Consider the following 23,702-nt stretch of genomic DNA (forward strand, 5'->3'; position numbering starts at 1 on the left):
AGTCAGAAGGGTTGTGTGAAATTTATTGGTTTCGGTCATGTTACTTTTAAGATAACATTGCTAACAGTAATTAGTTTTTCCTGCACTTGAAACTCGCATTCTTTTGTCGTGCAAGACCAAATCCTTGACTGCAGTTCAATCGTTGACGTCATACCGTCAACAACGTTGCATCCACTGCAACAAGTACTAATATAGTTCTTATTTCAAAATTTGGTACGTATTGCTGGATAATATATTCGTCCTTTCGGTTCTGTTCAGTATTCGATAAATGCGGCACACACCTTGCAAAATAGTTTCTTATAGTTAGTACACTACTGGCCATTAAAAATGCTACACCAAGAAGAAGTGCAGATGATAAACGGGTATTCATTGGACAAATATATTATACTAGAACTGACATGTGATTACATTTCCACGCTATTTGGGTCCATAGATCCTGAGAAATCAGTACCCAGAACAACCACCTCTGGCCGTAATAACGGTATTGATACGCCTGGGCATTGAGTCAAACAGAGCTTGCATGGCGTGTACAGGTACAGCTGCCCATGCAGCTTCAACACGATACCACAGTTTATCAAGAGTAGTGACTGGCGTATTGTGACCAGCCAGTTGCTCGGCCACCATTTTCCAGACGTTTTCAGTTGGTGAGAGATCTGGAAAATGTGCTGGCTAGGGCAGCAGTCGAACATTTTCTGTATCCATAAAGGCCCGTACAGGACCTGCGACATGCGGTCGTGCATTATCCTGCTGAAATGTAGGCTTTGGCAGGCATCGAATGAAGGGTAGAGCCACGGGTTGTAACACATCTGAAATGTAACGTCCATTGTTCAAAGTGCCGTCAATGCGAACAAGAGGTGACAGACACGTGTAACCAATGGCGCCCCGTACCATCACGCCGGGTGATACGCCAGTATGGCGATGACGAATACACGGTTGCAATGTGCGTTCACCGCGATGTCGCCAAACACGGATGTGACCACCATGATGCCGTAAACAGAACCTGGACTCATCCGAAAAAAAGACGTTTTGCCATTCGTGCACCCAGGTTCGTCGTTGAGTACACCATGGCAGGCGCTCCTGTCTGTGATGCAGCGTCAAGGGTAACCGCAGCCATGGTCTCTGAGCTGATAGTCCATGCTGCTGCAAACGTCGTCGACCTATTCGTGCAGATGGTTGTTGTCTTGCAAACGTCCCCATCTGTTGACTCAGGGATCGAGACGTGGCAGCACGATCCGTTACAGCCATGCGGATAAGATGCCTGTCATCTCGACTGGTAGTGATACGATGCCGTTGGGATCCAGCACGGCGTTCCGTATTACCCTCCTGAACCCACCGATTCCATATTCCATATTCCATTTATCAAAGTCGGAAACGTGATGGTACGCATTTCTCCTCCTTACACGAGGCATCGCAACAACGTTTCACCAGACAACGCCGGTCAACTGCTGTTTGTGTATGAGAAATCGGTTGGAAACTTTCCTCATGTCAGCACGTTTTAGGTGTAGCCACCGGCGCCAACCTTGTGTGAATGCTCTGAAAAGCCAATAATTTGCATATCACAGCATCTTCTTCCTGTCGGTTAAATTTCGCGTTTGTAGCACGTCATCTTCGTGGTGTAGCAATTTTAATGGCCAGTAGTGTACTTACTGCAAGCTCCATGTGCCGACCGTGATGCAGCATTCAGTAGCGATCGATCGCCGTGTTCTTGTCTGTCAGTGGCGTCCTTTTTTGCTGTATGGAGGGGCATGAGGTCAGCACAGTCAGGGTGGAACTCAACCGCTGTCAGAGGCTTCTTCCAGACACGTCTTCAGCCTGGGATCTCACTGACTGGAGTTGATCTTGTCTCCAGTATGAGTCCCGCTTCAAACTGAGCCACGATCACCAACGAAGACGTTTAGTGTTGTTCTGGACAGCGGTGGGATTTCAACGTGACTGTTGCCGGCTGTATTGGTCCGACAATCAGGAGTGGTGGTTTGAGGTGCCATTTCTCTTCCTAGCAGCACCCCGTTGGCTGTCATCTGTGGCACCCTTACAGTACAGCGGTACGTCGACACTATGTCCCGTTTTGTTGCCGTTCGTGGCAAACCATCCTGGGCTTACATTTCAGCAAGCTAAATCCCGTCCGTATACGGAAGGGGTTGTCACATCCCGTCTTCGCGCTTCCCAAACCGAACCTTGGCCAACAAGGTCGCCGGATCTCTCCCCAGCTGAGAACGGCTGTTGCATTACAGGCTTCTTTAACTAGTTCGGGATTTTGACGACCTAAAGCACCGATTGGACACAATTTGGCAAGATATCCTTCTGGAGGATATCCAAAACTGTTTCCATCAATCGCAAGCCGAATAGCTGCTTGCATGAAGGCCAGAGTCGGACCAACGTATTATTGACTTGCTCAATTTGTGAAGCTCTTTTTCTTGACTGAATCATCCAATTTTTCTGAAATTTTAATCATTTAGATTTTTGTTTTGTCTTCGAGTGGACCTCGGCACATATTTGTTACACTTCATATCATTAAATACAGCGATGAAATTCTGTAAGAATGCGATATAGTTCTGTCTCTTCGTTCAACAGATTGTTCCGCTTTCATTTCGTATGCTTGTATATTACCCTATGTATGTCCCCAGCTCTTCCTTTCTTACTTGTCGGCAGTATTTGTAGGGCTCTGCCTGCCTCTGAGATGGTATAGACTGATTTATTGAAAAAGAGTACTTATCAGTGTCCGTACTGAGCATACACTGAACCGTTTGACGCGCCACACAAACAATAAATGGGACCCCTTGCCAAGACCTGGTATCTAGAAATATGTGACTGGTACCCGAAATTCTTTTTGGTTTAGGTGGGACATAAGTTCAGCATCAGATTTAAAGAACACACTATATTGTCTGCGAGTATAATTCTACAACGGCAGCACTCTTGAGAGAGAGGCTGTCCCCCCTCCCTATTTCAGAAGCTACCAAAGGCCTAAAATTACCAAGTAGAAACAATAAAGGTTGAGTCATGTATGTACTTGAGAAAATGGAAAATGTATAGGCAGGCTAAAAGAGAGAGGACAATATGTTGAACAAGCATACAAAACCTAAGTAGCGTGATGCTTTTACTTAAGTTCAACCGAGTATTTGATGAAGTAGATCAGTAGGCCTCAAACAAATAGGTTCCCTTAGTGTTTTGCAGCTAAGTTTGAGTTTTTGTATGACAGATTGCAACTCTGATAAAATTATAAGTTTAACTTTAACGAAACGTTTTTGAAGTTTTGACTTCAATTTCGTAGACTGACTTACTTGAACTGACGTAACCCTAAACATATTGACCTATACAAAGTGAATGACATATGTGATTATACTCCAACAGTCCACGGGTGTACTGCCGGTCCATAGTGTCCAACGGGCACAATATTTCGGCTATCACACATGTCGCCATCGTCAGGTAACTGCGGACGAGGGAATTACACCGACGCCGCCACAGACGCCGAGGTCAGCATCTCACCGACCACTGAGGCGCGGGTGCGGACCGCGGAGATAACGCCTCGCGAGGGAAGGGGTTTAAGACGACCGCTCAGTTCGTCAGCGAACCTGACGATGGCGACATATGTCATAGCCGAAATATTGTGCCCGTTGGACACTACGGACCGGCAGTACACCCGTGGACTCTTCGGGCAAGAAATACGCCGGAAGAAACTGAAGAATCATATGTGATTATAATTTAAAATCGCCTACAAAAGGTATACATGGTTATTGCATGATAATGTTACAAAATTTCAGGGATGATGAAGGTAAATGTATCGATCTGAGGTGAGACATCTTGGGCCGGAAACGACCGATTCGAAAGTTATAACCGAAAACCGTTTCGGTACCTCCGACAGTGGAATACATGATGGCGAGGATTGGTGACTACACTTTTCGACTGCGACCTAGTTACTACGGACATTACACAAAAAAAAAATTATACAACGATCTTCCAGCCTTGGACGACGTAGCAATAAATTACATAAAAAAATAAAAGATCCTCACCAATCCAGAAAGAAATTGCAAACAAAAAATTTTTCCCAGTGCTATCACAATGTACGTAAAAAGCTTGACAAATCCCATAAAAAATCTTAACAGCAAACCCTAACAGCACAATCCTGGCAGGATCGAAATTATGAGAGGCACCCACATGCCTTGCTCATACTGTGGCATCAAGCAGTCAGTCCTGCAAGATGAGTGGTCTGCCAAGCGAGTGGATTTATTCTTATTTCTCGCAAAACATCAATGACTGATTATGAGCTCCAGTACCCACAATTAAGCTACAAATTACTCTCCTGTGTGAATATTACGCAATGGAAACGGGTAACGCACATCTGACTGTTAGGAATTTACACAACTCTGATAGCTCACTACGCTCTGACAATACCACAAATTCTTTCTTACCCAACGGCTTTCATCAACAAGTGGCCATCGCACTGAATATGAATGGCGCACACATTATAAATTCTGGATATCATTACTACACACTATTCGAAGAACAATTTTTTTCTTTTCACTATCTTTTTCATTCCGATAAATTCTATTATGATTCAGAGATAACCTAAACACGCCATTACATTTTATACAACAATTACACATGAAAAACTCCGCCCAGTGGGCATGGCTTTACATTAGTGATTCTCTGTCTTATGGTCTCGTAATTATCTAACGCTACAGTGCACTTTCTGGATAGGGTGGTGGATCTTTTGCTATGTTTCACATTTCGACTCTCACTCCCACCATCACGAAAATTTACTCCAGACCGAGCGGTACAAAAAGGAACATGCCTAACCCACTGCCTCTGAACCTATCTTGCTGCTCTCCCATGCAAACCACACATACTTAAATTACATAAAATACATCACGCTGGCAACATACAATACATCACAAAGAATAGACGCAACGATAGAATCTCTTCACTTTCAGCTTTCTCACTTCAGTTAGTATTCATCCCAGTTTCACACGACACTGCCCCACTTCGTAACTTTTCTTTCCTGCTACGAACTCTGGAGGATATATGCACGTCTTCATGTACAATGCAAGCCAAGTGGCGTTGCTGGATAGACGGCTGATTCACCTTGCTTCTCTCTCAGAGTATTAGAGTTTGAATCTAGCGTCACACGGAAACGTAACACGCAAAGTAATATTAAGATCATATTCGTCACACACGCGAGTTCTCAACTGATACCTTGGACCACGTTGAAGTGCTCGTCTCTAATTTCAAGTCCTGCACACGCCATTTCTTAAATATTTCCAACTTATAGTACACACACCAGTAATTCAGTTTAACTTTAGCACTCGGAAGTATTTCAACTTAGTACTAGCACTCGCAAGTGTTTCATCTTAGTACTAGCACTCGCAAGTACTTCAACTTAGTACTAGCACTCGCAAGTACTTGAACTTAGTACTAGCACCCACAAGTACTCCAATTTAGTACTAGCACTCGCAAGTACTTCAACTTATTGCTACACGTGGTTTCATAGTGACCGTTGGTCACTTCCAAAGAATACTACGATCCCCTTAATATTACCTGCCTGTCATTTAATTCTCCCCCCAAAAGTTCCTGAAATAGAGAAATAATTATTCCAAACTAGTCTAAAGTATTTCACCTGCATACCATTCTCTCCACTCTTTTGTCTTTACGGAGCACACCTAAGACAGGTCTTACCAACACAAGATTCAGCGCCAGAGTGCTGAAACATGGTCCTTCTTCAGGTCATCTCGCACCTCCGCCGAGGTGGCGGAGCACCATGCTACCGTATTGGTCAGCCACATTTCACGCACAGGTAAATTTCATCTCTTTGGTTCTACCAGAGGTGACCAAAGGACCGTCTCAAAGATGATCATATATTGCACATTCACTATCTGCGGTTAGCAGACGACCATACATTCATTCATTTCACAGAGCTCACCAAATTGGATGTAGGGATTTATTTTGTGGGTGTGCACATGTGATCAATTAAATAAATAAATTGTCCTTCTTTCCTACACTGGTATTCGGCTTTGGTGTATTAAGTGAAATTGAGTTATTATTACAAAAAATATGTTGTTCTGACAAGAATAACGAAGAATGTTGTACCCATTTAAAATGTCGGGCGGTACTGTACCCTTTCACTGTTACTGTCGTTGCGAAGATTATAGGGTAGGCACCTTTCTGAGGTAGTACTATGGACCAAGCCGAGAGAAAAAGTCTAGTAAAGATAGGCTCTAAAAGCTATGAGCAGTTGTTCAGTGGAAGAGATGTGTTTGACAGGAGCGAAGATGAACAACTGCTCACAGCTCTTAACGTATGCATTTTAGAGCCCATATCAGTACCAGCTTTGCGTCTCCCTATCCAGGCGGTTTCTGCTGCTCTTCTGGACGTGTTCACTAACATCAAAATATTTCTCCTTCACGTATATTTGAACAGAAAAATTTCATAGAAGGCGATGTAACTTGTCGGATACACCGTGCCACAGCGGCATTGGTTCTGCCTCGTGCCGTTGCTGCGCAACGGGCTTGCCGCTTGTCACTGTTGACTTTTACGCAATTGCTTGTACAGAAAGAACGTGACATACAGGTATGTTTGTCTTATTTATAGGCTTGTAAAAGTTCAAGTGCATTGCTAATTTTTCACAAGAAGGACAACAGACAATATTTTATACATGCAGCTCACGTGGGGTCCTAATGCGTTAAGTACTACTTCTCGTTCATGACTCACTGCGTACACTAACTCCTTTGCTTCGCAACAGTAAATTCGCTGCACCTCTTCTACTGCCGTTTCTTAATTTTACTACCTGCTCGTATGACGCTTCTTTTCCCGGATTCAGTGCGCCGAGAAAATGTAAAAAAGAAAAAAAATTAATACATGGATTCGACATTGAGGTAGGTAAGTTCTCGTTCTGCGAACTAGTGGTCCTTCGAAAAACATGGGAGCTTCATCTCGGCGATTACTCCATTTTTTCTATTTAACCTCTCCTTCTATTACCGAAAGGTTTAGATGTGCAATTTACTCAGCTCTTACATATTGGTTCTAACTTGTATTTCACAGATCACTAAGTCAGGGGGACATTTTTTGTTACAGCACTATCGTACTGCAATTTCACAAAATCAAAGGTAAACAAGTGATACTTTGATTTTGACATCAGTGGAGGTGGTACAGTGGTTAAGGCCCTGGATTCGGGAGAGTAGGGGTTCAAATCCCCATACAACCATCTGGGTGCACTGGGTAGTTAGAATTAAACTTTCGCCAGTTGAAAGCAAACCCATGAAAAACGAGTGATGGTAGGAAAATGAAACTTTGTGGAAACATTTGTAAGGACATGCGGAAGAGAAATAATGACTAAACAATTGAAACAACACAAGGTTCAATTTCCACATAGGAGTGCAACATTTTCCGATTGAGTACGATGTTTACGTTGCAGGCTACAAACGTTGCTCAATGTGACGACCGTATGCATCCACGACAGCCTGGAAGCACTTTAGAGATTGATCTACTGCTTCCCAAAGCAACGGTGGACCACAGAATGTTCAGCCATCGTGACACAGCTCCTGCGTTGCTTGAAGATTGCACTTTCCGTCGAGCACTCTCACCGATGAGTATAACAACTTCTACAACAATTTGTGGCAGAATTAGCCATCGCCCTCTCCCACGAGCATTTCCCAAATCGACATTTAATTCGAACTTCCGAATCATGTTCGTCAAGCCCGGAGCGAAGAGAGGATCTCCCCGTACTCCTTTAATGCGTCGACACTCGCGACCCGCAGGAGCACTGCAGCTGGGTTTCTTGACGAAATACACTCCTGGAAATGGAAAAAAGAACACATTGACACCGGTGTGTCAGACCTACCATACTTGCTCCGAACACTGCGAGAGGGCTGTACAAGCAATGATCACACGCACGGCACAGCGGACACACCAGGAACCGCGGTGTTGGCCGTCGAATGGCGCTAGCTGCGCAGCATTTGTGCACCGCCGCCGTCAGTATCAGCCAGTTTGCCGTGGCATACGGAGCTCCATCGCAGTCTTTAACACTGGTAGCATGCCGCTACAGCGTGGACGTGAACCGTATGTGCAGTTGACGGACTTTGAGCGAGGGCGTATAGTGGGCATGCGGGAGGCCGGGTGGACGTACCGCCGAATTGCTCAACACGTGGGGCGTGAGGTCTCCACAGTACATCGATGTTGTCGCCAGTGGTCGGCGGAAGGTGCACGTGCCCGTCGACCTGGGACCGGACCGCAGCGACGCACGGATGCACGCCAAGACCGTAGGATCTTACGCTGTGCCGTAGGGGACCGCACCGCCACTTCCCAGCAAATTAGGGACACTGTTGCTCCTGGGGTATCGGCGAGGACCATTCGCAACCGTCTCCATGAAGCTGGGCTACGGTCCCGCACACCGTTAGGCCGTCTTCCGCTCACGCCCCAACATCGTGCAGCCCGCCTCCAGTGGTGTCGCGACAGGCGTGAATGGAGGGACGAATGGAGACGTGTCGTCTTCAGCGATGAGAGTCGCTTCTGCCTTGGTGCCAATGATGGTCGTATGCGTGTTTAGCGCCGTGCAGGTGAGCGCCACAATCAGGACTGCATACGACCGAGGCACACAGGCCCAACACCCGGCATCATGGTGTGGGGAGCGATCTCCTACACTGGCCGTACACCACTGGTGATCGTCGAGGGGACACTGAATAGTGCACGGTACATCCAAACCGTCATCGAACCCATCGTTCTACCATTCCTAGACCGGCAAGGGAACTTGCTGTTCCAACAGGACAATGCACGTCCGCATGTATCCCGTGCCACCCAACGTGCTCTAGAAGGTGTAAGTCAACTACCCTGGCCAGCAAGATCTCCGGATCTGTCCCCCATTGAGCATGTTTGAGACTGGATGAAGCGTCGTCTCACGCGGTCTGCACGTCCAGCACGAACGCTGGTCCAACTGAGGCGCCAGGTGGAAATGGCATGGCAAGCCGTTCCACAGGACTACATCCAGCATCTCTACGATCGTCTCCATGGGAGAATAGCAGCCTGCATTGCTGCGAAAGGTGGATATACACTGTACTAGCGCCGACATTGTGCATGTTCTGTTGCCTGTGTCTATGTGCCTGTGGTTCTGTCAGTGTGATCATGTGATGTATCTGACCCCAGGAATGTGTCAATAAAGTTTCCCCTTCCTGGGACAATGAATTCACGGTGTTCTTATTTCAATTTCCAGGAGTGTAGCTTTACGAGCAAAGTCCTGCTCACCTTGTCCAGACCCATGTTGCCTGTCTGCAGCTGTAATGCGCTCTGATGCTTGTGTTTCAGCCCTCCCTCACCGTAGCGGTACCGGCATCTAGTGGCAAGAAACACTACTAAGAAAGCAAATCGTGCAGCGTACAGTCCTAACATCAATTCTTGGAAGTTGGGTAGCCGTGTGGTAAATAGTTCTCCGTCTACACTGATTACAGTAGCGCAAGTTTAATTATAACTACCCTGTAGATTCTCTGTCGCCCCCATAGATCGATTAAGGCCTGGCACAATCAATGTTGGTTCTCTGGAAAAGGTCAAACGTGATATCGTGCACTAATTTCAGCTGATAGTAATGACACAACTGTGGAAGGGACGTTAAACACTATTCTTCCGTTTTTAATTTAGAGGAAAGAGCGCAAAAACTGACTGTCCATTTCTACGTGTGTGGTTCTGTTATTGTGTACAGTAATTGTGTCTTTGAGATGCCGCATTGTTTAACTCACTGTCGACGCCCTGGTTCGATTCTCAGCCCCAGCACTTATCCATAACCGAAATCTGCTGGTGTCATTAGCTAAGAAATGGCGTCATCTTGAAGCAACCTTTAGACAAGTACTCTATGCGTCACGTTAAGATGGAAGTTCCGAGAGTAAAACATGTAATACTTTTTGGCTAAGTGAGGAGTTACCCCGGAATATTATACAACAGGACATCGGTGAATGAAATTATGCAAAATAAGTTAACACTCTGACTTCCATATTGCGAAAGCTGGCAATTATTCTTAATACACAAATTACACAATGTGTAAATTAATTGGAACAAGACGATTAAACATTAACTGCGCACATTTATTACCGTAGGTATAATACAGTTAGTAGTTTACTGAATATTGATATCTAATGTATCTTTTCGCTTCAGTGAGAGTCTGAACACGTTGTGGCACAAATGCGACAAAATTGAGCAAATGTCTAATTCGTCGTCATGAAATCATACTTTTATCACATTTACTGGCATGCATTCCTTTGTTGAACGATCTCTTCTACCAAGACGCCTCTTCAAAATACCACAAAAATTCTCGATGGGGTTTGAGACTGATGAATTGCCAGACCACTGGAGCACATTAATGTTATTTCCCTCTATGAACGTCTTGACTGCTTTAAAAATGTGACACCAGGCCAGACCAAGTTGAAATGTTCCTCTTTCTTTCTTTCGCTTACGCCATAGTCCCGCAGCGATCGCAGGGTCGGCGTGATTACAACGGATGTGGCAAGGTTAGTTTTTAAGGGGTGGCCGGATGCCCTTCCTGCCGCCACCCCGTACCACTCAGGGATGGAATCAGTGTACCCCAGCTGTCTGCATATTGTGTAAACCGTGAAATAGTGCGAATGTGTTCCAAATATCTGCGACGCGTGTAACTGAGGCGGAACGGGGGGGGGGGGGGGGGACTAGCCCGGTATTCACCCAGCGGGATGTGGAAAACCACCCAAAAACCACATCCAGGCTGGCCGACACACCGGCCCTCGTCGTTGATCCGCCAGGCGGTTTCGATCCGGGGCCGGCGGGCCTACCTGAGTCCAGGAAGCAGCGCATTAACGCTCTCGTCTACCCTGGCGGGTCAATTTGAAATGTTCCTCTGCCATCTGAAAAAGCCTGCAGGAATGGCACAATGCTGCGCCTACGGATTTCCATATATTTGGTTGAATTCATTGTGCCCTCATCTGGAACTAGAGTCCCATGGTCACATGCAGTGAAGAAACCCCAATACGCTTTCCTGGGAGGGTATTTTACAGTCTGTTGAAATTTCTCAGCTCTCACTGCTTCTTGGGTACTTCGCCTGACAACCCTTGCTCTGAATCCTTGAACAATAAAATGTGACTCATCAACGAAAATCACTCGTTTCCTGTCACCGGAGGTCCAAAGTTTATCCATTTTTTCATCGCTTCCAACCGTTTTCTTCTTCAAGACACGTGTTAATAACTTTTTCTTCACTGATTTTCGTGCCTTCCCCACACATCATGAATCCTATGCCGTACCGCTGAAAAATCAGTTTCAACCTAGTAGCCAGTAAGTTCCTCTGAAGATCCTCACGTGTCTTGTGAGGTGTCAGTTTTTGTTTACGTCCATCTCTGCCTTTTCTCTTTGGAGACAAATGAAGCTGAACCACTATATGCCTAGTCTTGAACCACTAGATTTTCCCACACCAACGAAAGACGTAATATTTCCTACACCAAGCGAGGAGGAGCAGCGGTTAGCACACTGGACTCGTATTCGGGAGGACGACGGTTCGAACCCGCGTCCGGCCATCCTGATTTAGGTTTTCCGTCATTTCCCTAAATCGCTTCAGGCAAGTGTCGGGGTGGTTCCTTTGAAAGGGCACGGCCAATTTTCTTCCTCATCCTTCCCTAATCCGATGGGATCGACGACCTCGCTGTCTGGTCCCCTCCCACAAATCAACCAAGCAACCAATGTCTCTTACAGTCATAGTTGTGTTTTCATGTAGAGCAACTATTTTTGGCCGCTTCTTAGGTACAATGTCCATCTTAAAACAACAAAAAATTTCCTGTCGACAAGACAGAAGTAACACACGCTGTTACGACATATACAAGGGTTGCACAGAGTGTTATGCACCGCACGTTTTTCTTCAACAATTCTTTATTGAACATAATGAGAGTTACATACACAAGAATGGTGTTTTATTTACACACCCTATTTTTCCACGTAATCTCCGTCCCATCCTTGCCCTGGTGGTGGAGCTTGTGCTTCACTGTTTGAACCACCTGTTCATCGTCCTCAAAATGTCTTCCATGAATTGCATGCTGTAATGGCCCAGATAAGTGGAAGTCCGAGGGGGCCAGGTCTGGGCTGTAGGTTGGTTGGGGTATCACTGGCCAACCATGTTTTGCGATGTGTTCAGCAGTCCTCAGACTTATGTGGGGTCGAGCGTTACCGTGTTGCAGCAAAACATCTCCTGGGTTGCTTCGGCGCCGAAGTCGCTGGAAGCGCATCTTGACTTTTGTTAATATGTTGACATATGGTTCTGAATTATTGGTACCGCCTCTTGGCATCACATCAATGAGAATCACATCTTCACAGTCGCAGAACACTGTGATAACGACCTAATCTGCGGAAGCAGTTGCTTCGAACTTTTTCTTCTGTGCTGAGGGGGAATGACTTTATTCCACCTAATGTCGTTTGTTTCGGGCTCAAAATGGCGAACCCAGTTTTAATCACATGTCACAATCCGGGACAAGAAGGCCTCCCGCTCTGCTTCAAAACGTTGCAACAAATAAAGACAAATGTTTTTTTCTGTGCGGTTTGTGATCCACCATTACGCACTGCATGATCCATCTTGCACGCAGTTATGAATATCCAAGAGTGCGGATAATTGCTTCCACACTTCCTTTGTTGATTGACAGAAGCACTGCCAACTGCAGAGTCGTAATGCGCTGTCCTCGCGAATAAGAACATCTCGCTGCAAGATGTCAGGTGTGACAGCCGTGGATGGTCTCCACAACCGCTGCAAAGCGTGGCCCCGCCGAATCGCCTTCTGATGACGTCACCCTTTGTTTACTAGCTGTACTTCTGTCGACAGCAGATGCTCCATAGACTTTGTACCACTATTTGTAGATACTCCCCACAGTTTCGTTTTTTCTGTAGTGAGAAATTCAGTGACAGCACGTTGCTTGTAACGGACATCATATACATACGCCATTTTGAAACTGTTCTGCAGCTACGCTATCTGTCGGAAGTGACGGAAACTTGACGCACTCACTCAGGAGACTTCAGATAATACACACGTAACGTTTCGCATTTTCTTTTATATAATGTTCCATAGATCATTTTCCCGATTATTTTATCGGTATGATGTGGAACAAATCGGATTACAAGATATACACTCCTGGAAATTCAAATAAGAACACCGTGAATTCATTGTCCCAGGAAGGGGAAACTTTATTGACACATTCCTGGGGTCAGATACATCACATGATCACACTGACAGAACCACAGGCACATAGACACAGGCAACAGAGCATGCACAATGTCGGCACTAGTACAGTGTATATCCACCATTCGCAGCAATGCAGGCTGCTATTCTCCCATGGAGACGATCGTAGAGATGCTGGATGTAGTCCTGTGGAACGGCTTGCCATGCCATTTCCACCTGGCGCCTCAGTTGGACCAGCGTTCGTGCTGGACGTGCAGACTGCGTGAGACGACGCTTCATCCAGTCCCAAATATGCTCAATGGGGGACAGATCCGGAGATCTTGCTGGCCAGGGTAGTTGACTTACACCTTCTAGAGCACGTTGGGTGGCACGGGATACATGCGGACGTGCATTGTCCTGTTGGAACAGCAAGTTCCCTTGCCGGTCTAGGAATGGTAGAACGATGGGTTCGATGACGGTTTGGATGTACCGTGCACTATTCAGTGTCCCCTCGACGATCACCAGTGGTGTACGGCCAGTGTAGGAGATCGCTCCCCACACCATGATGCCGGGTGTTGGCCCTGTGTGCCTCGGTCGTATGCAGTCCAGATTGTGGCGCTCACCTGCACGGCGCCAAACACGCATACGACCATCATTGGCACCAAGGCAGAAGCGACTCTCATCGCTGAAGACGACACGTCTCCATTCGTCCCTCCATTCACGCCTGTCGCGACACCACTGGAGGCGGGCTGCAGGATGTTGGGGCGTGAGCGGAAGACGGCCTAACGGTGTGCAGGACCGTAGCCCAGCTTCATGGAGACGGTTGCGAATGGTCCTCGCCGATACCCCAGGAGCAACAGTGTCCCTAATTTGCTGGGAAGTGGCGGTGTGGTCCCCTACGGCACTGCGTAGGATCCTACGGTCTTGGCGTGCATCCGTGCGTCGCTGCGGTCCGGTCCCAGGTCGACGGGCACGTGCACCTTCCGCCGACCACTGGCGACAACATCGATGTACTGTGGAGACCTCACGCCCCACGTGTTGAGCAATTCGGCGGTACGTCCACCCGGCCTCCCGCATGCCCACTATACGCCCTCGCTCAAAGTCCGTCAACTGCACATACGGTTCACGTCCACGCTGTCGCGGCATGCTACCAGTGTTAAAGACTGCGATGGAGCTCCGTATGCCACGGCAAACTGGCTGACACTGACGGCGGCGGTGCACAAATGCTGCGCAGCTAGCGCCATTCGACGGCCAACACCGCGGTTCCTGGTGTGTCCGCTGTGCCGTGCGTGTGATCATTGCTTGTACAGCCCTCTCGCAGTTTCCGGAGCAAGTATGGTGGGTCTGACACACCGGTGTCAATGTGTTCTTTTTTCCATTTCCAGGAGTGTATATACACACATGAATAGTGCTAATATTAATATTACTGAAATTTCTAGTTCTACGCATGCAACTACATTTAGAGCTACTTTTTTTTAACCATTTCTGAAACAGATACTCGTCCATTGAGTAGAAGGAGTTGTCCCAAAGGAAATGATTTTAAGCTAGATTTAAAATTCGATCTGCTACCTGCCATATACTTTATCTTGTTGGGCAAATGATGAAAGATTTTTGTTGCTGAATAATGTACTCCTTTTTAGCAACTGACAGCTTCAATAATGGATAGGAAAGGTCATTTTTCCGTCTAGTTTTGTACGTATGAACATCACTGTTATCCGCGAATTGAGATGGATTATTCGTAACGAATTTGATTAGCGAATATATGTACTCTGATGGTGCAGTTAAAATACCTAACTCCTTGAAAAGGTGCCTACATGACATCCTTGGGTGAACACCACTAATTATTCTCACTGCTCTCTTTCGTGCAATCAATAATTTATGTCTAAGTGGTGCGTTACCCCAGAAAACTTTTCCATAAACATTATTCAGTGGAAATATGCAAAGTACGTTAGGAGGCTGATCTGTTTATTACCAAGACTAGCGATTATACGAAGAGCGAAAGAAGCTAAACTTAGTTGTTTCAGAAGCTCAGTAATATGCTTGTTCAAGTTGTCATCAATGTGAACATCCAAAAATTTGGAGAAATCCCTGTGAACTGAGCCCTGTTCATATGCTACACCAACTGTCGGTATGACTCTATTCGGTGTACATAACTGTATATAGAGAGTTTTTTCAAAATTAAGGGAGTGTCCATATTCTGAGAACCACTTAATAATTCTTTGAAAGACATCCTTAACAATATCTTCAGCTGTTTTTTCTGGAATGGCATTTATTATAACACTCGAGTCATCTGTAAAAAGTATTAGTTTCGCTTGCTGAACGTTAAGTGGTAGGTCATTGTTTTTGGCTGAGAAAAACAAGTGCGGCTCATTACTTTCTGGGCAACGCTCGTACAAGCACTCAACTAAACTGGAGGGGGGCGGGACCTACAATTTCTGTTCTTACTCAAGGAAACAGTAGTCCGTGAAGAGTCCTACAACTGGACGGATAAAATTGTTTACAGTTAACGAACTTCAATTCGTTGTAAAATATGAGCTTTTCCCCCAATTAATTTGCACACTATTGCATACAGTTTTTCCAGTTTGAGTTGCCATCTATATGCAGACCTAAGAACTTAGAAATTTCTATCCTCTTTATTCCGACACTGACAATGTTGAGTGTTTATGGAAAAAGTTGAAGGCAATCGTAAAATGCGTTTTAGACAGGTACGTGCCGAGTAAAACTGTGAGGGACAGGAAAAACCCACCGTGGTTCAACAACAAAGTTAGGAAACTACTGCGAAAGCAAAGAGTTCACTGCAAGTTTAAACGCAGCCAAAACCTGTCAGACAAACAGAAGCTAAACGATGTCAAAGCTAGCGTAAGGAGGGCTATGTGTGAAGCGTTTGGAGAATTAGAAAGTAAAATTCTATGTACCGACTTGACAGAAAATCCTAGGAAGTTCTGGTCTTACATTAAATCAGTAAGTGGCTCGAAACAGCATCTCCAGACACTCTGGCATTTAAACAGAGGATGACACGCGAAAAGCTGAAATACTAAACACCTTTTTCCAAAGCTGTTTCACAGAGAAAGACCGCACTGCAGTTCCTTCTCAAAATCCTCGTACAAACGAAAAAATGGCTGACATCGACATAAGTCTCCAAGGAATAGAAAAGCAACTGGAATGACTCAACAGAGGGAAGTCCACTGGACCTGACGGGATACCAGTTCGATTCTACACAGAGTACGCGAAAGAACTTGCCCCCCTTCTAACAGCCGTGTACCGCAAGTCTCTAGAGGAACGGAAGGTTCCAAATGATTGGAAAAGAGCACAGATAGTCCCAGTCTTCAAGAAGGGTCGTCTAGCAGATGCGCAAAACTATAGATCTATGTCTCTGACGTCGATCTGTTGTGGAATTTTAGAACATGTTTTTTGCTCGCGTATCATGTCGTTTCTGGAAACCCAGAATCTACTCTGTAGGAATCAACATGGATTCCGGAAACGGCGACCGTGTGAGACCCAACTCTCTTTATTTGTTCATGAGACCCAGAAAATATTAGATACAGGCTCGCTGGTTGATGCCATTTTCCTTGACTTCCACAAGGCGTTCGATACAGTTTCGAACTGTCGCCTCATAAAGAAAATAAGAGCCTACGGAATATCAGACCAGCTGTGTGGCTGGATTGAAGAGTTTTTAGCAAGCAGAACACAGCATGTTGTTCTCAATGGAGAGACATCTACAGTCGTTAAAGTAACCTCTGGCGTACCACAGGGGAATGTTGTGGGACCATTGCTTTTCATAATACTTGTAAATCACCTAGTAGATAGTGTCGGAAGTTCCATGTGGCTTTTCGCAGATGATGCTGTAGTATACAGAGAAGTTGCAGCATTAGAAAATTGCAGCGAAATGCAGGAAGATTTGCAGCGGATAGGCACTTGGTGCAGGGAGTGGTAACTGACCCTTAACATAGACAAATGTAATGTATTGCGAATACATAGAAAGAAGGATCCTTTATTGTATGATTATATGATAGCGGAACAAACACTGGTAGCAGTTACTTCTGTAAAATATTTGGGAGTATGCGTACGGAACGATTTGAAGTTGGATGATAATATAAAATTAATTGTTGGTAAGGCGGGTACCAGGTTGAGATTCATTGGGAGAGTCCTTAGAAAATGTAGTCCATCAACAAATGAGGTGGCTTACCAAACAATCGTTCGACCTATACGTGAGAATTGCTCATCAGTGTGGGATCCGTAGAACATCGGATTGACGGAGGAGATAGAGAAGATCCAAAGAAGAGCGGCGCGTTTCGTCACAGGGTTATTTGGTAAGCGTGATAGCGTTACGGAGATGTTTAACAAACTCAAGTGGCAGACTCTGCAAGAGAGGCGCTCTGTATCGCGGTGCAGCTTGCTGTCCAGGTTTCGAGAGGGTGCGTTACTGGATGAGGTATCGAATATATTGCTTCCCCCTATTTATACCTCCAGAGGAGATCACGAATGTAAAATTAGAGAGATTCGAGCGTGCACGGAGGCTTTCCGGCAGTCGTTCTGTCCCCGAACCATACGCGAGTGGAACAGGAAAGGGAGGTAATGACAGCGGCACGTAAAGTGCCCTCCGCCACACACCGTTGGGTGGCTTTCGGAGTATAAATGTAGATGTAGATGTATTTCTCGTTGGTAAGGTGGGTGGACGGTATTTACTCAAACTTTAAAAACCATACGACAATTTTTGCACAAACACCATTTCATATGTTCTCCGTTGGTGCTTCTGCGTTCTTCGCTAAATTTGCAGCAGCGGTGTTTACGGTGTAACGATCAGTGGCCTAATTTATTGCGGCGCGGTGTGTGCACAGGGTGTCGCGGGCCAACCAACACAGCCGGCGTGGTTTACCGCAGCGGCGCCGCCGCGGCGCGAGGACAGCCAGAGAGCAGGTGGCGGAAGAGGCGGCGTCGCCAGCCACGGCCGGCGACGGACGAAGACCGGGGCGGCGCAGCGCCGCTCCGGAGACACGCAGTCTGCCGGGGGCGACCGGCGCCGCCTCCCGAGCCACTCCCTCTCAGTCCTGCCTCTCACGTGGGGACGCAGCCCTCGCGTCAACTGGATGCCATAGCTTACATACAGATTTTGCGTCACAGTTAATGAGACACGAAGATCAACACTTCGTGCTCACTAACGAAATTTGATACTAGTCACGACAAGGGCGAAACAAGTAGAAACAATGTAAGAAAAGTTTCTGGGCCCAGACTGATACATTCGATACACCCCAGTTGACAATATACTCTACTTACATAGATACACTCCGCAACGCAATTAAAGAATCCGTTTTTAGAAGCCCCAAAATTGTCTCCAATGTATCGCAGGAGCTTGAAATTTGGCTGAAAGGTTGAGAGCTTGCAGGGCACATTCACTTCTGATTCGGTGTAGGGAATATGATCTATGGCGATTTGACTTCATAAATTGTGATGAAATGAAGGGCAGCAGTTTACGGTCTTGTTTGCGTGCTCTAGGGAAAGAAATACAGTAACCTTTACCTGAGTTCAAAGGAACAGGACGCCGACTTATACGACTGCAGTAAAAGCACAGCGTTGGTGGGGCGAGAAAGCGAGTTTTTTTTACTGGGGAATGATGAGGATACATTTCCAGACGGCCGCGTGTAGCGGTGGCATTGTGCAAAAGACATTAGCTTGGCGCCAAAGAGGGAACAGACGTCCAGGTATATGGCCTAGCGCCGAAAAGTCGCCGACAGCGCATTATAGGCCTTGTTAGCGAGCAAGCAGCCAAAAGAAATGTAAACGTTCTGCAAATGTCCGTGGGACAGGGAAAATGGCGCCCAGACGTCCAGACTCTCTTTCAAAACATGTTTTGTTAATTCGAGTTTGTGGCTGTTCTTTGCGAACTCTGAAATGGACGCAACAGGGGACATAACAAGCTCTTTACGGAGGGCTGTGCTTCCACCCTGTATTGTGTTAGCAAAAGGCAGGGAAAATGTGTGGGAAAGAGGCCGCGAAGCTGAATTTTTTTCCGTTTTCTGCCAATTAACCTTAAAGTCTCTGATTGGTCAAATCGGTTTGCAGTGCAAAGACCGTTCTCCGAGCTTAGAATGCTGGGCTGAAGCTCTTGATTGGCTTATGTGAAGTAGGGGAAGTCAGAAAAGAGAAATGTGCTTTTGGAATGGAGCTGAGGAGGAAATGAGGAGGAAGCGAGAAAGGCACTCTTGTACAAGTCTCTTGTACTGGCGCTTCGCTAGTAAAGAACTGCAGATCTCTACCTAAACGGTGAGACTCGTGTCCTTTGCTAGGGTGCGACTTAGAGGCTGTGCCATTCACCTTCTGAACCGACAGAGGTACTGCTGATATCATCACGGTCGCAACGAGTGATGCGTGCATGTACTTATTTGTCTTGAGTCGGCCGTCTAAACATTTGAAACGTCCCCTTAGAAAAATTATAGAAGACTGAGCTTAAACTGACACACAATATCTTTAGCGCAACGCAATCTGACTTTCAAAAATCCCTACAAAAGAATGGCCCTGACTAACATTAACCTATACCTTTCACAAATCACTTACCTCACAAAAATCTCCGTTACTCGAACTACTGCAATACGGCGAGCGCCACTACTGCCAGCTAAATAAAAGATTCAAACTACGGAAGGCACTAACTACTGATATGCATAGTTAGCAAATGAAAGACTTTAATAGAGAACAAACAATGTATTTACCTTAATAGTCATAATATATTTGTCAGTTCATGATTTTCCAGTCTTACAAATTTCAAAACTCCGCCATCTCTCTCCCCACATCCACCACTGCTGGCGGCTCACCTCCAACTGCGCAACGCTACGCGCTGTTCACATCCAGCTGCCCAACACTACAATAGCAGGCAACAATGCAAACTAGCCACAGACTGCACACAGCACAGCCAGTGATTTTCATACAGAGCGCTACGTAACGTTGCCAATAAGAAAACATAAACAGCCGACGTACATAGCCCCCATGCTCCCCACAAAAATTTTACAAATTCTTTTGGGCAGTCGCCAATAATGATTGGATAAAATTTTTCATAATTACAATAACAAAGATATCACATGCACACACTTATTGATACAAGGTTGGTCAAAAGCTAAAATTTTCTCACAGTCCATAAAGACAGTCCAGATTGATCATTACAGTAAAATTGCAGTGTTTTTCTCAAAGTCTGAGCAGTAAAAGACAATGCACACGGAAGTAGTTTTACATGCAGTCTTGAAGAAGTAGTGTTGTCCTTCCAACGGAAAGACAGTGCTGACTCTTGACATGCTGACAGGTAATGGGCCACAACAGAGCAAACCCACAGCAGAGTCATTCGACGTTTTGAAGAATATTGATAGGTAGGTCATCACAGAGCAGACCCACTGTAGTCCTTGTAGAGATTACGGTATTGGTGGTCCACCTGAGGTGCAGACCCACTGCAGTCCTTGTAGAAATAATGGTACTGGTGAGTCATCAAAGGTGCAGACCCACTGTAGTCCTTGTAGAGATGCTCAGCAGCCATCTGCTGCGACTGTGCAGGTGCACAATCACCATCGAAGAGTCTTGCGGATAATATAGCAAGTCCATAAACCACCACTTGTGCGCTCACAAATTTTTTTTTTTTTGAAATGTCCTTGCATTTTTTGGGAGCGCACTGTCCATGACTTCAGTCGCCGAACGCAACGTGGTGGGCCGCCTTGACCAGCAGGAAGGTAAAGTATTCGCTGCTGCCACGTAGGGCTATAATACACTCCTGGAAATGGAAAAATGAACACATTGACACCGGTGTGTCAGATCCACCATACTTGCTCCGGACACTGCGAGAGGGCTGTACAAGCAATGATCACACGCACGGCACAGCGGACACACCAGGAACCGCGCTGTTGGCCGTCGAATGGCGCTAGCTGCGCAGCATTTGTGCACCGCCGCCGTCAGTGTCAGCCAGTTTGCCGTGGCATACGGAGCTCCATCGCAGTCTTTAACACTGGTAGCATGCCGCGACAGCGTGGACGTGAACCGTATGTGCAGTTGACGGACTTTGAGCGAGGGCGTATAGTAGGCATGCGGGAGGCCGGGTGGACGTACCGCCGAATTGCTCAACACGTGGGGCGTGAGGTCTCCACAGTACATCGATGTTGTCGCCAGTGGTCGGCGGAAGGTGCACGTGCCCGTCGACCTGGGACCGGACCGCAGCGACGCACGGATGCACGCCAAGACCGTAGGATCCTACGCAGTGCCGTAGGCGACCGCACCGCCACTTCCCAGCAAATTAGGGACACTGTTGCTCCTGGGGTATCGGCGAGGACCATTCACAACCGTCTCCATGAAGCTGGGCTACGGTCCCGCACGCCGTTAGGCCGTCTTCCGCTCACGCCCCAACATCGTGCAGCCCGCCTCCAGTGGTGTCGCGACAGGCGTCAATGGAGGGACGAATGGAGACGTGTCGTCTTCAGCGATGAGAGTCGCTTCTGCCTTGGTGCCAATGATGGTCGTATGCGTGTTTGGCGCCGTGCAGGTGAGCGCCACAATCAGGACTGCATACGACCGAGGCACACAGGGCCAACACCCGGCATCACGGTGTGGGAAGCGATCTCCTACACTGGCCGTACACCACTGGAGATCGTCGAGGGGACACTGAATAGTGCACGGTACATCCAAACTGTCATCGAACCCATCGTTCTACCATTCCTAGACCGGCAAGGGAACTTGCTGTTCCAACAGGACAATGCACGTCCGCATGTATCCCGTGCCACCCAACGTGCTCTAGAAGGTGTAAGTCAACTACCCTGGCCAGCAAGATCTCCGGATCTGTCCCCCATTGAGCATGTTTGGGACTGGATGAAGCGTCGTCTCACGCGGTCTGCACGTCCAGCACGAACGCTGGTCCAACTGAGGCGCCAGGTGGAAATGGCATGGCAAGCCGTTCCACAGGACTACATCCAGCATCTCTACGATCGTCTCCATGGGAGAATAGCAGCCTGCATTGCTGCGAAAGGTGGATATACACTGTACTAGTGCCGACAATGTGCATGCTCTGTTGCCTGTGTCTATGTGCCTGTGGTTCTGTCAGTGTGATCATGTGATGTATCTGACCCCAGGAATGTGTCAATAAAGTTTCCCCTTCCTGGGACAATGAATTCACGGTGTTCTTATTTCAATTTCCAGGAGTGTAGCAAGACGGACGCTAGGGCATCTGAGTGCTGGAGCACAATAAGAGTCGCGGCCGGCCAGTATTGTAGTGGGACCGGAAGGACAACCGGGAACTCTGCAAATCTTGGACGCTCCTGAGAGGAACAAAGAAGCGTCACCTCGGAAATCACGCAGGCTGGTTTATTTCCAAGGATTTTTACTCAGAAGCGTACCATTGTGCGAGTTATAGGTATACTTCTTTCCGTGCTGGACGATAAAAAACTAAAATATGATTGGTCGGCGTTTGAAAGAATCTGTAGGGAGGGAGAATATTCCGGGGTTTCGAGAATATGATTCGCCTTCTGCAGTTACGAAGGAGGGGAGCCGAGTCTTGCTGGGAAGCCAGAGGTGGAGTGAAAGATGTCTTCCGTTTTTGAGCGCCCGTGTGTGATGGTCACTCAGAATCAGCTTTGTTGGTACACGCGGACTTGCTGTCTTTGCTCTCAGGAGAGTTTACAGCTAGAACGGTTAGGCATCGTACTGTTGCGAACTTATACGATTCTGGACTTCGCCTCTGGGCTCGAAGTCGTCGTTGAGTACGCAGAGTTCAGTGATTGAGAGCACTTCTTCTGCCTATACTTACGTTGAGATGTTATTTGAACTCCGTCCTTGTGGCTTGAGTTCGCGTTTCTCGTCTGTAGAACACAGAAGACGGCATTAGAGTATATTAGTCAGAGCCGTCCTAGTGTTTGAAAGACTTATTTTGTGGCTGGAGTTCTTCTGTCGTCACAGACGTGTACGAGAACCATCACTCTTACGAACCGGACGCAGTACATACGGTGATATTGCTAATTGCTTCGGCTTATTAGGGCTATAAGGCTAAACAGCTGTGATGACGCTAGTTTATTTTCACTGAAGTTCCACAATATACCGTAGATCATCTTTGAAAGTAGTGTCTTCACGTGTTTCGTACGTAGATGATGTCAGTCATTTCGCGTTATTTACGTTAGATCGCGCGGCCATAAAAAGGGGCAGAGTTGGGCAATTGATCTGAAATTTTAGTTAGGAAATATAGACATTTGTAATAAAGGGTTGTGTTTTAATCTACAGTAAATGTATAATAGGAAATAACTTATATCATTTAGTAGTATTAGTTGCCTTAATCATTCATTTACGTTCAGATTGTAATTTACATGTTAAAGAGCATTAAGAGATCCTGAAATATGCTTCAGGGGGATAGTCAGACCGGGCCAGATCATCATTTTAGCGTTCATTAATTTCCGTTGCGCACATTAATTTTACACCCGTCTAGAGAAGCATCGTGGAAAGCGACGTTAATGAAATCAACCTCTTCCATGGGAGCATTGATTCCAGCAAATTTCGCGGTCGTAAACGACAATTCCCAGTGCGGTGTGGAACAGGACGACTTTTTTTTCAGCATTTG

The 23,702-nt window shown here is 46.5% G+C and overlaps 1 protein-coding gene across 1 annotated transcript in view; it reads left to right on the top strand.

Annotated features, from left to right (window-relative positions):
* Positions 1 to 18,231, top strand: part of LOC126188336 (translation initiation factor IF-2-like) — a 173,638-nt gene extending 155,407 nt beyond the window's left edge. The window contains exon 4 of the mRNA XM_049929933.1: positions 17,974 to 18,231. Within this exon, the coding sequence (XP_049785890.1) occupies positions 17,974 to 18,231 (258 nt within the window). The remainder of the gene's footprint in view (positions 1 to 17,973) is intronic.
* Positions 18,232 to 23,702: the final 5,471 nt, after the last annotated feature.

Source organism: Schistocerca cancellata, chromosome 5, assembly GCF_023864275.1.
Source record: "Schistocerca cancellata isolate TAMUIC-IGC-003103 chromosome 5, iqSchCanc2.1, whole genome shotgun sequence".
NCBI lineage: Eukaryota > Metazoa > Arthropoda > Insecta > Orthoptera > Acrididae > Schistocerca > Schistocerca cancellata.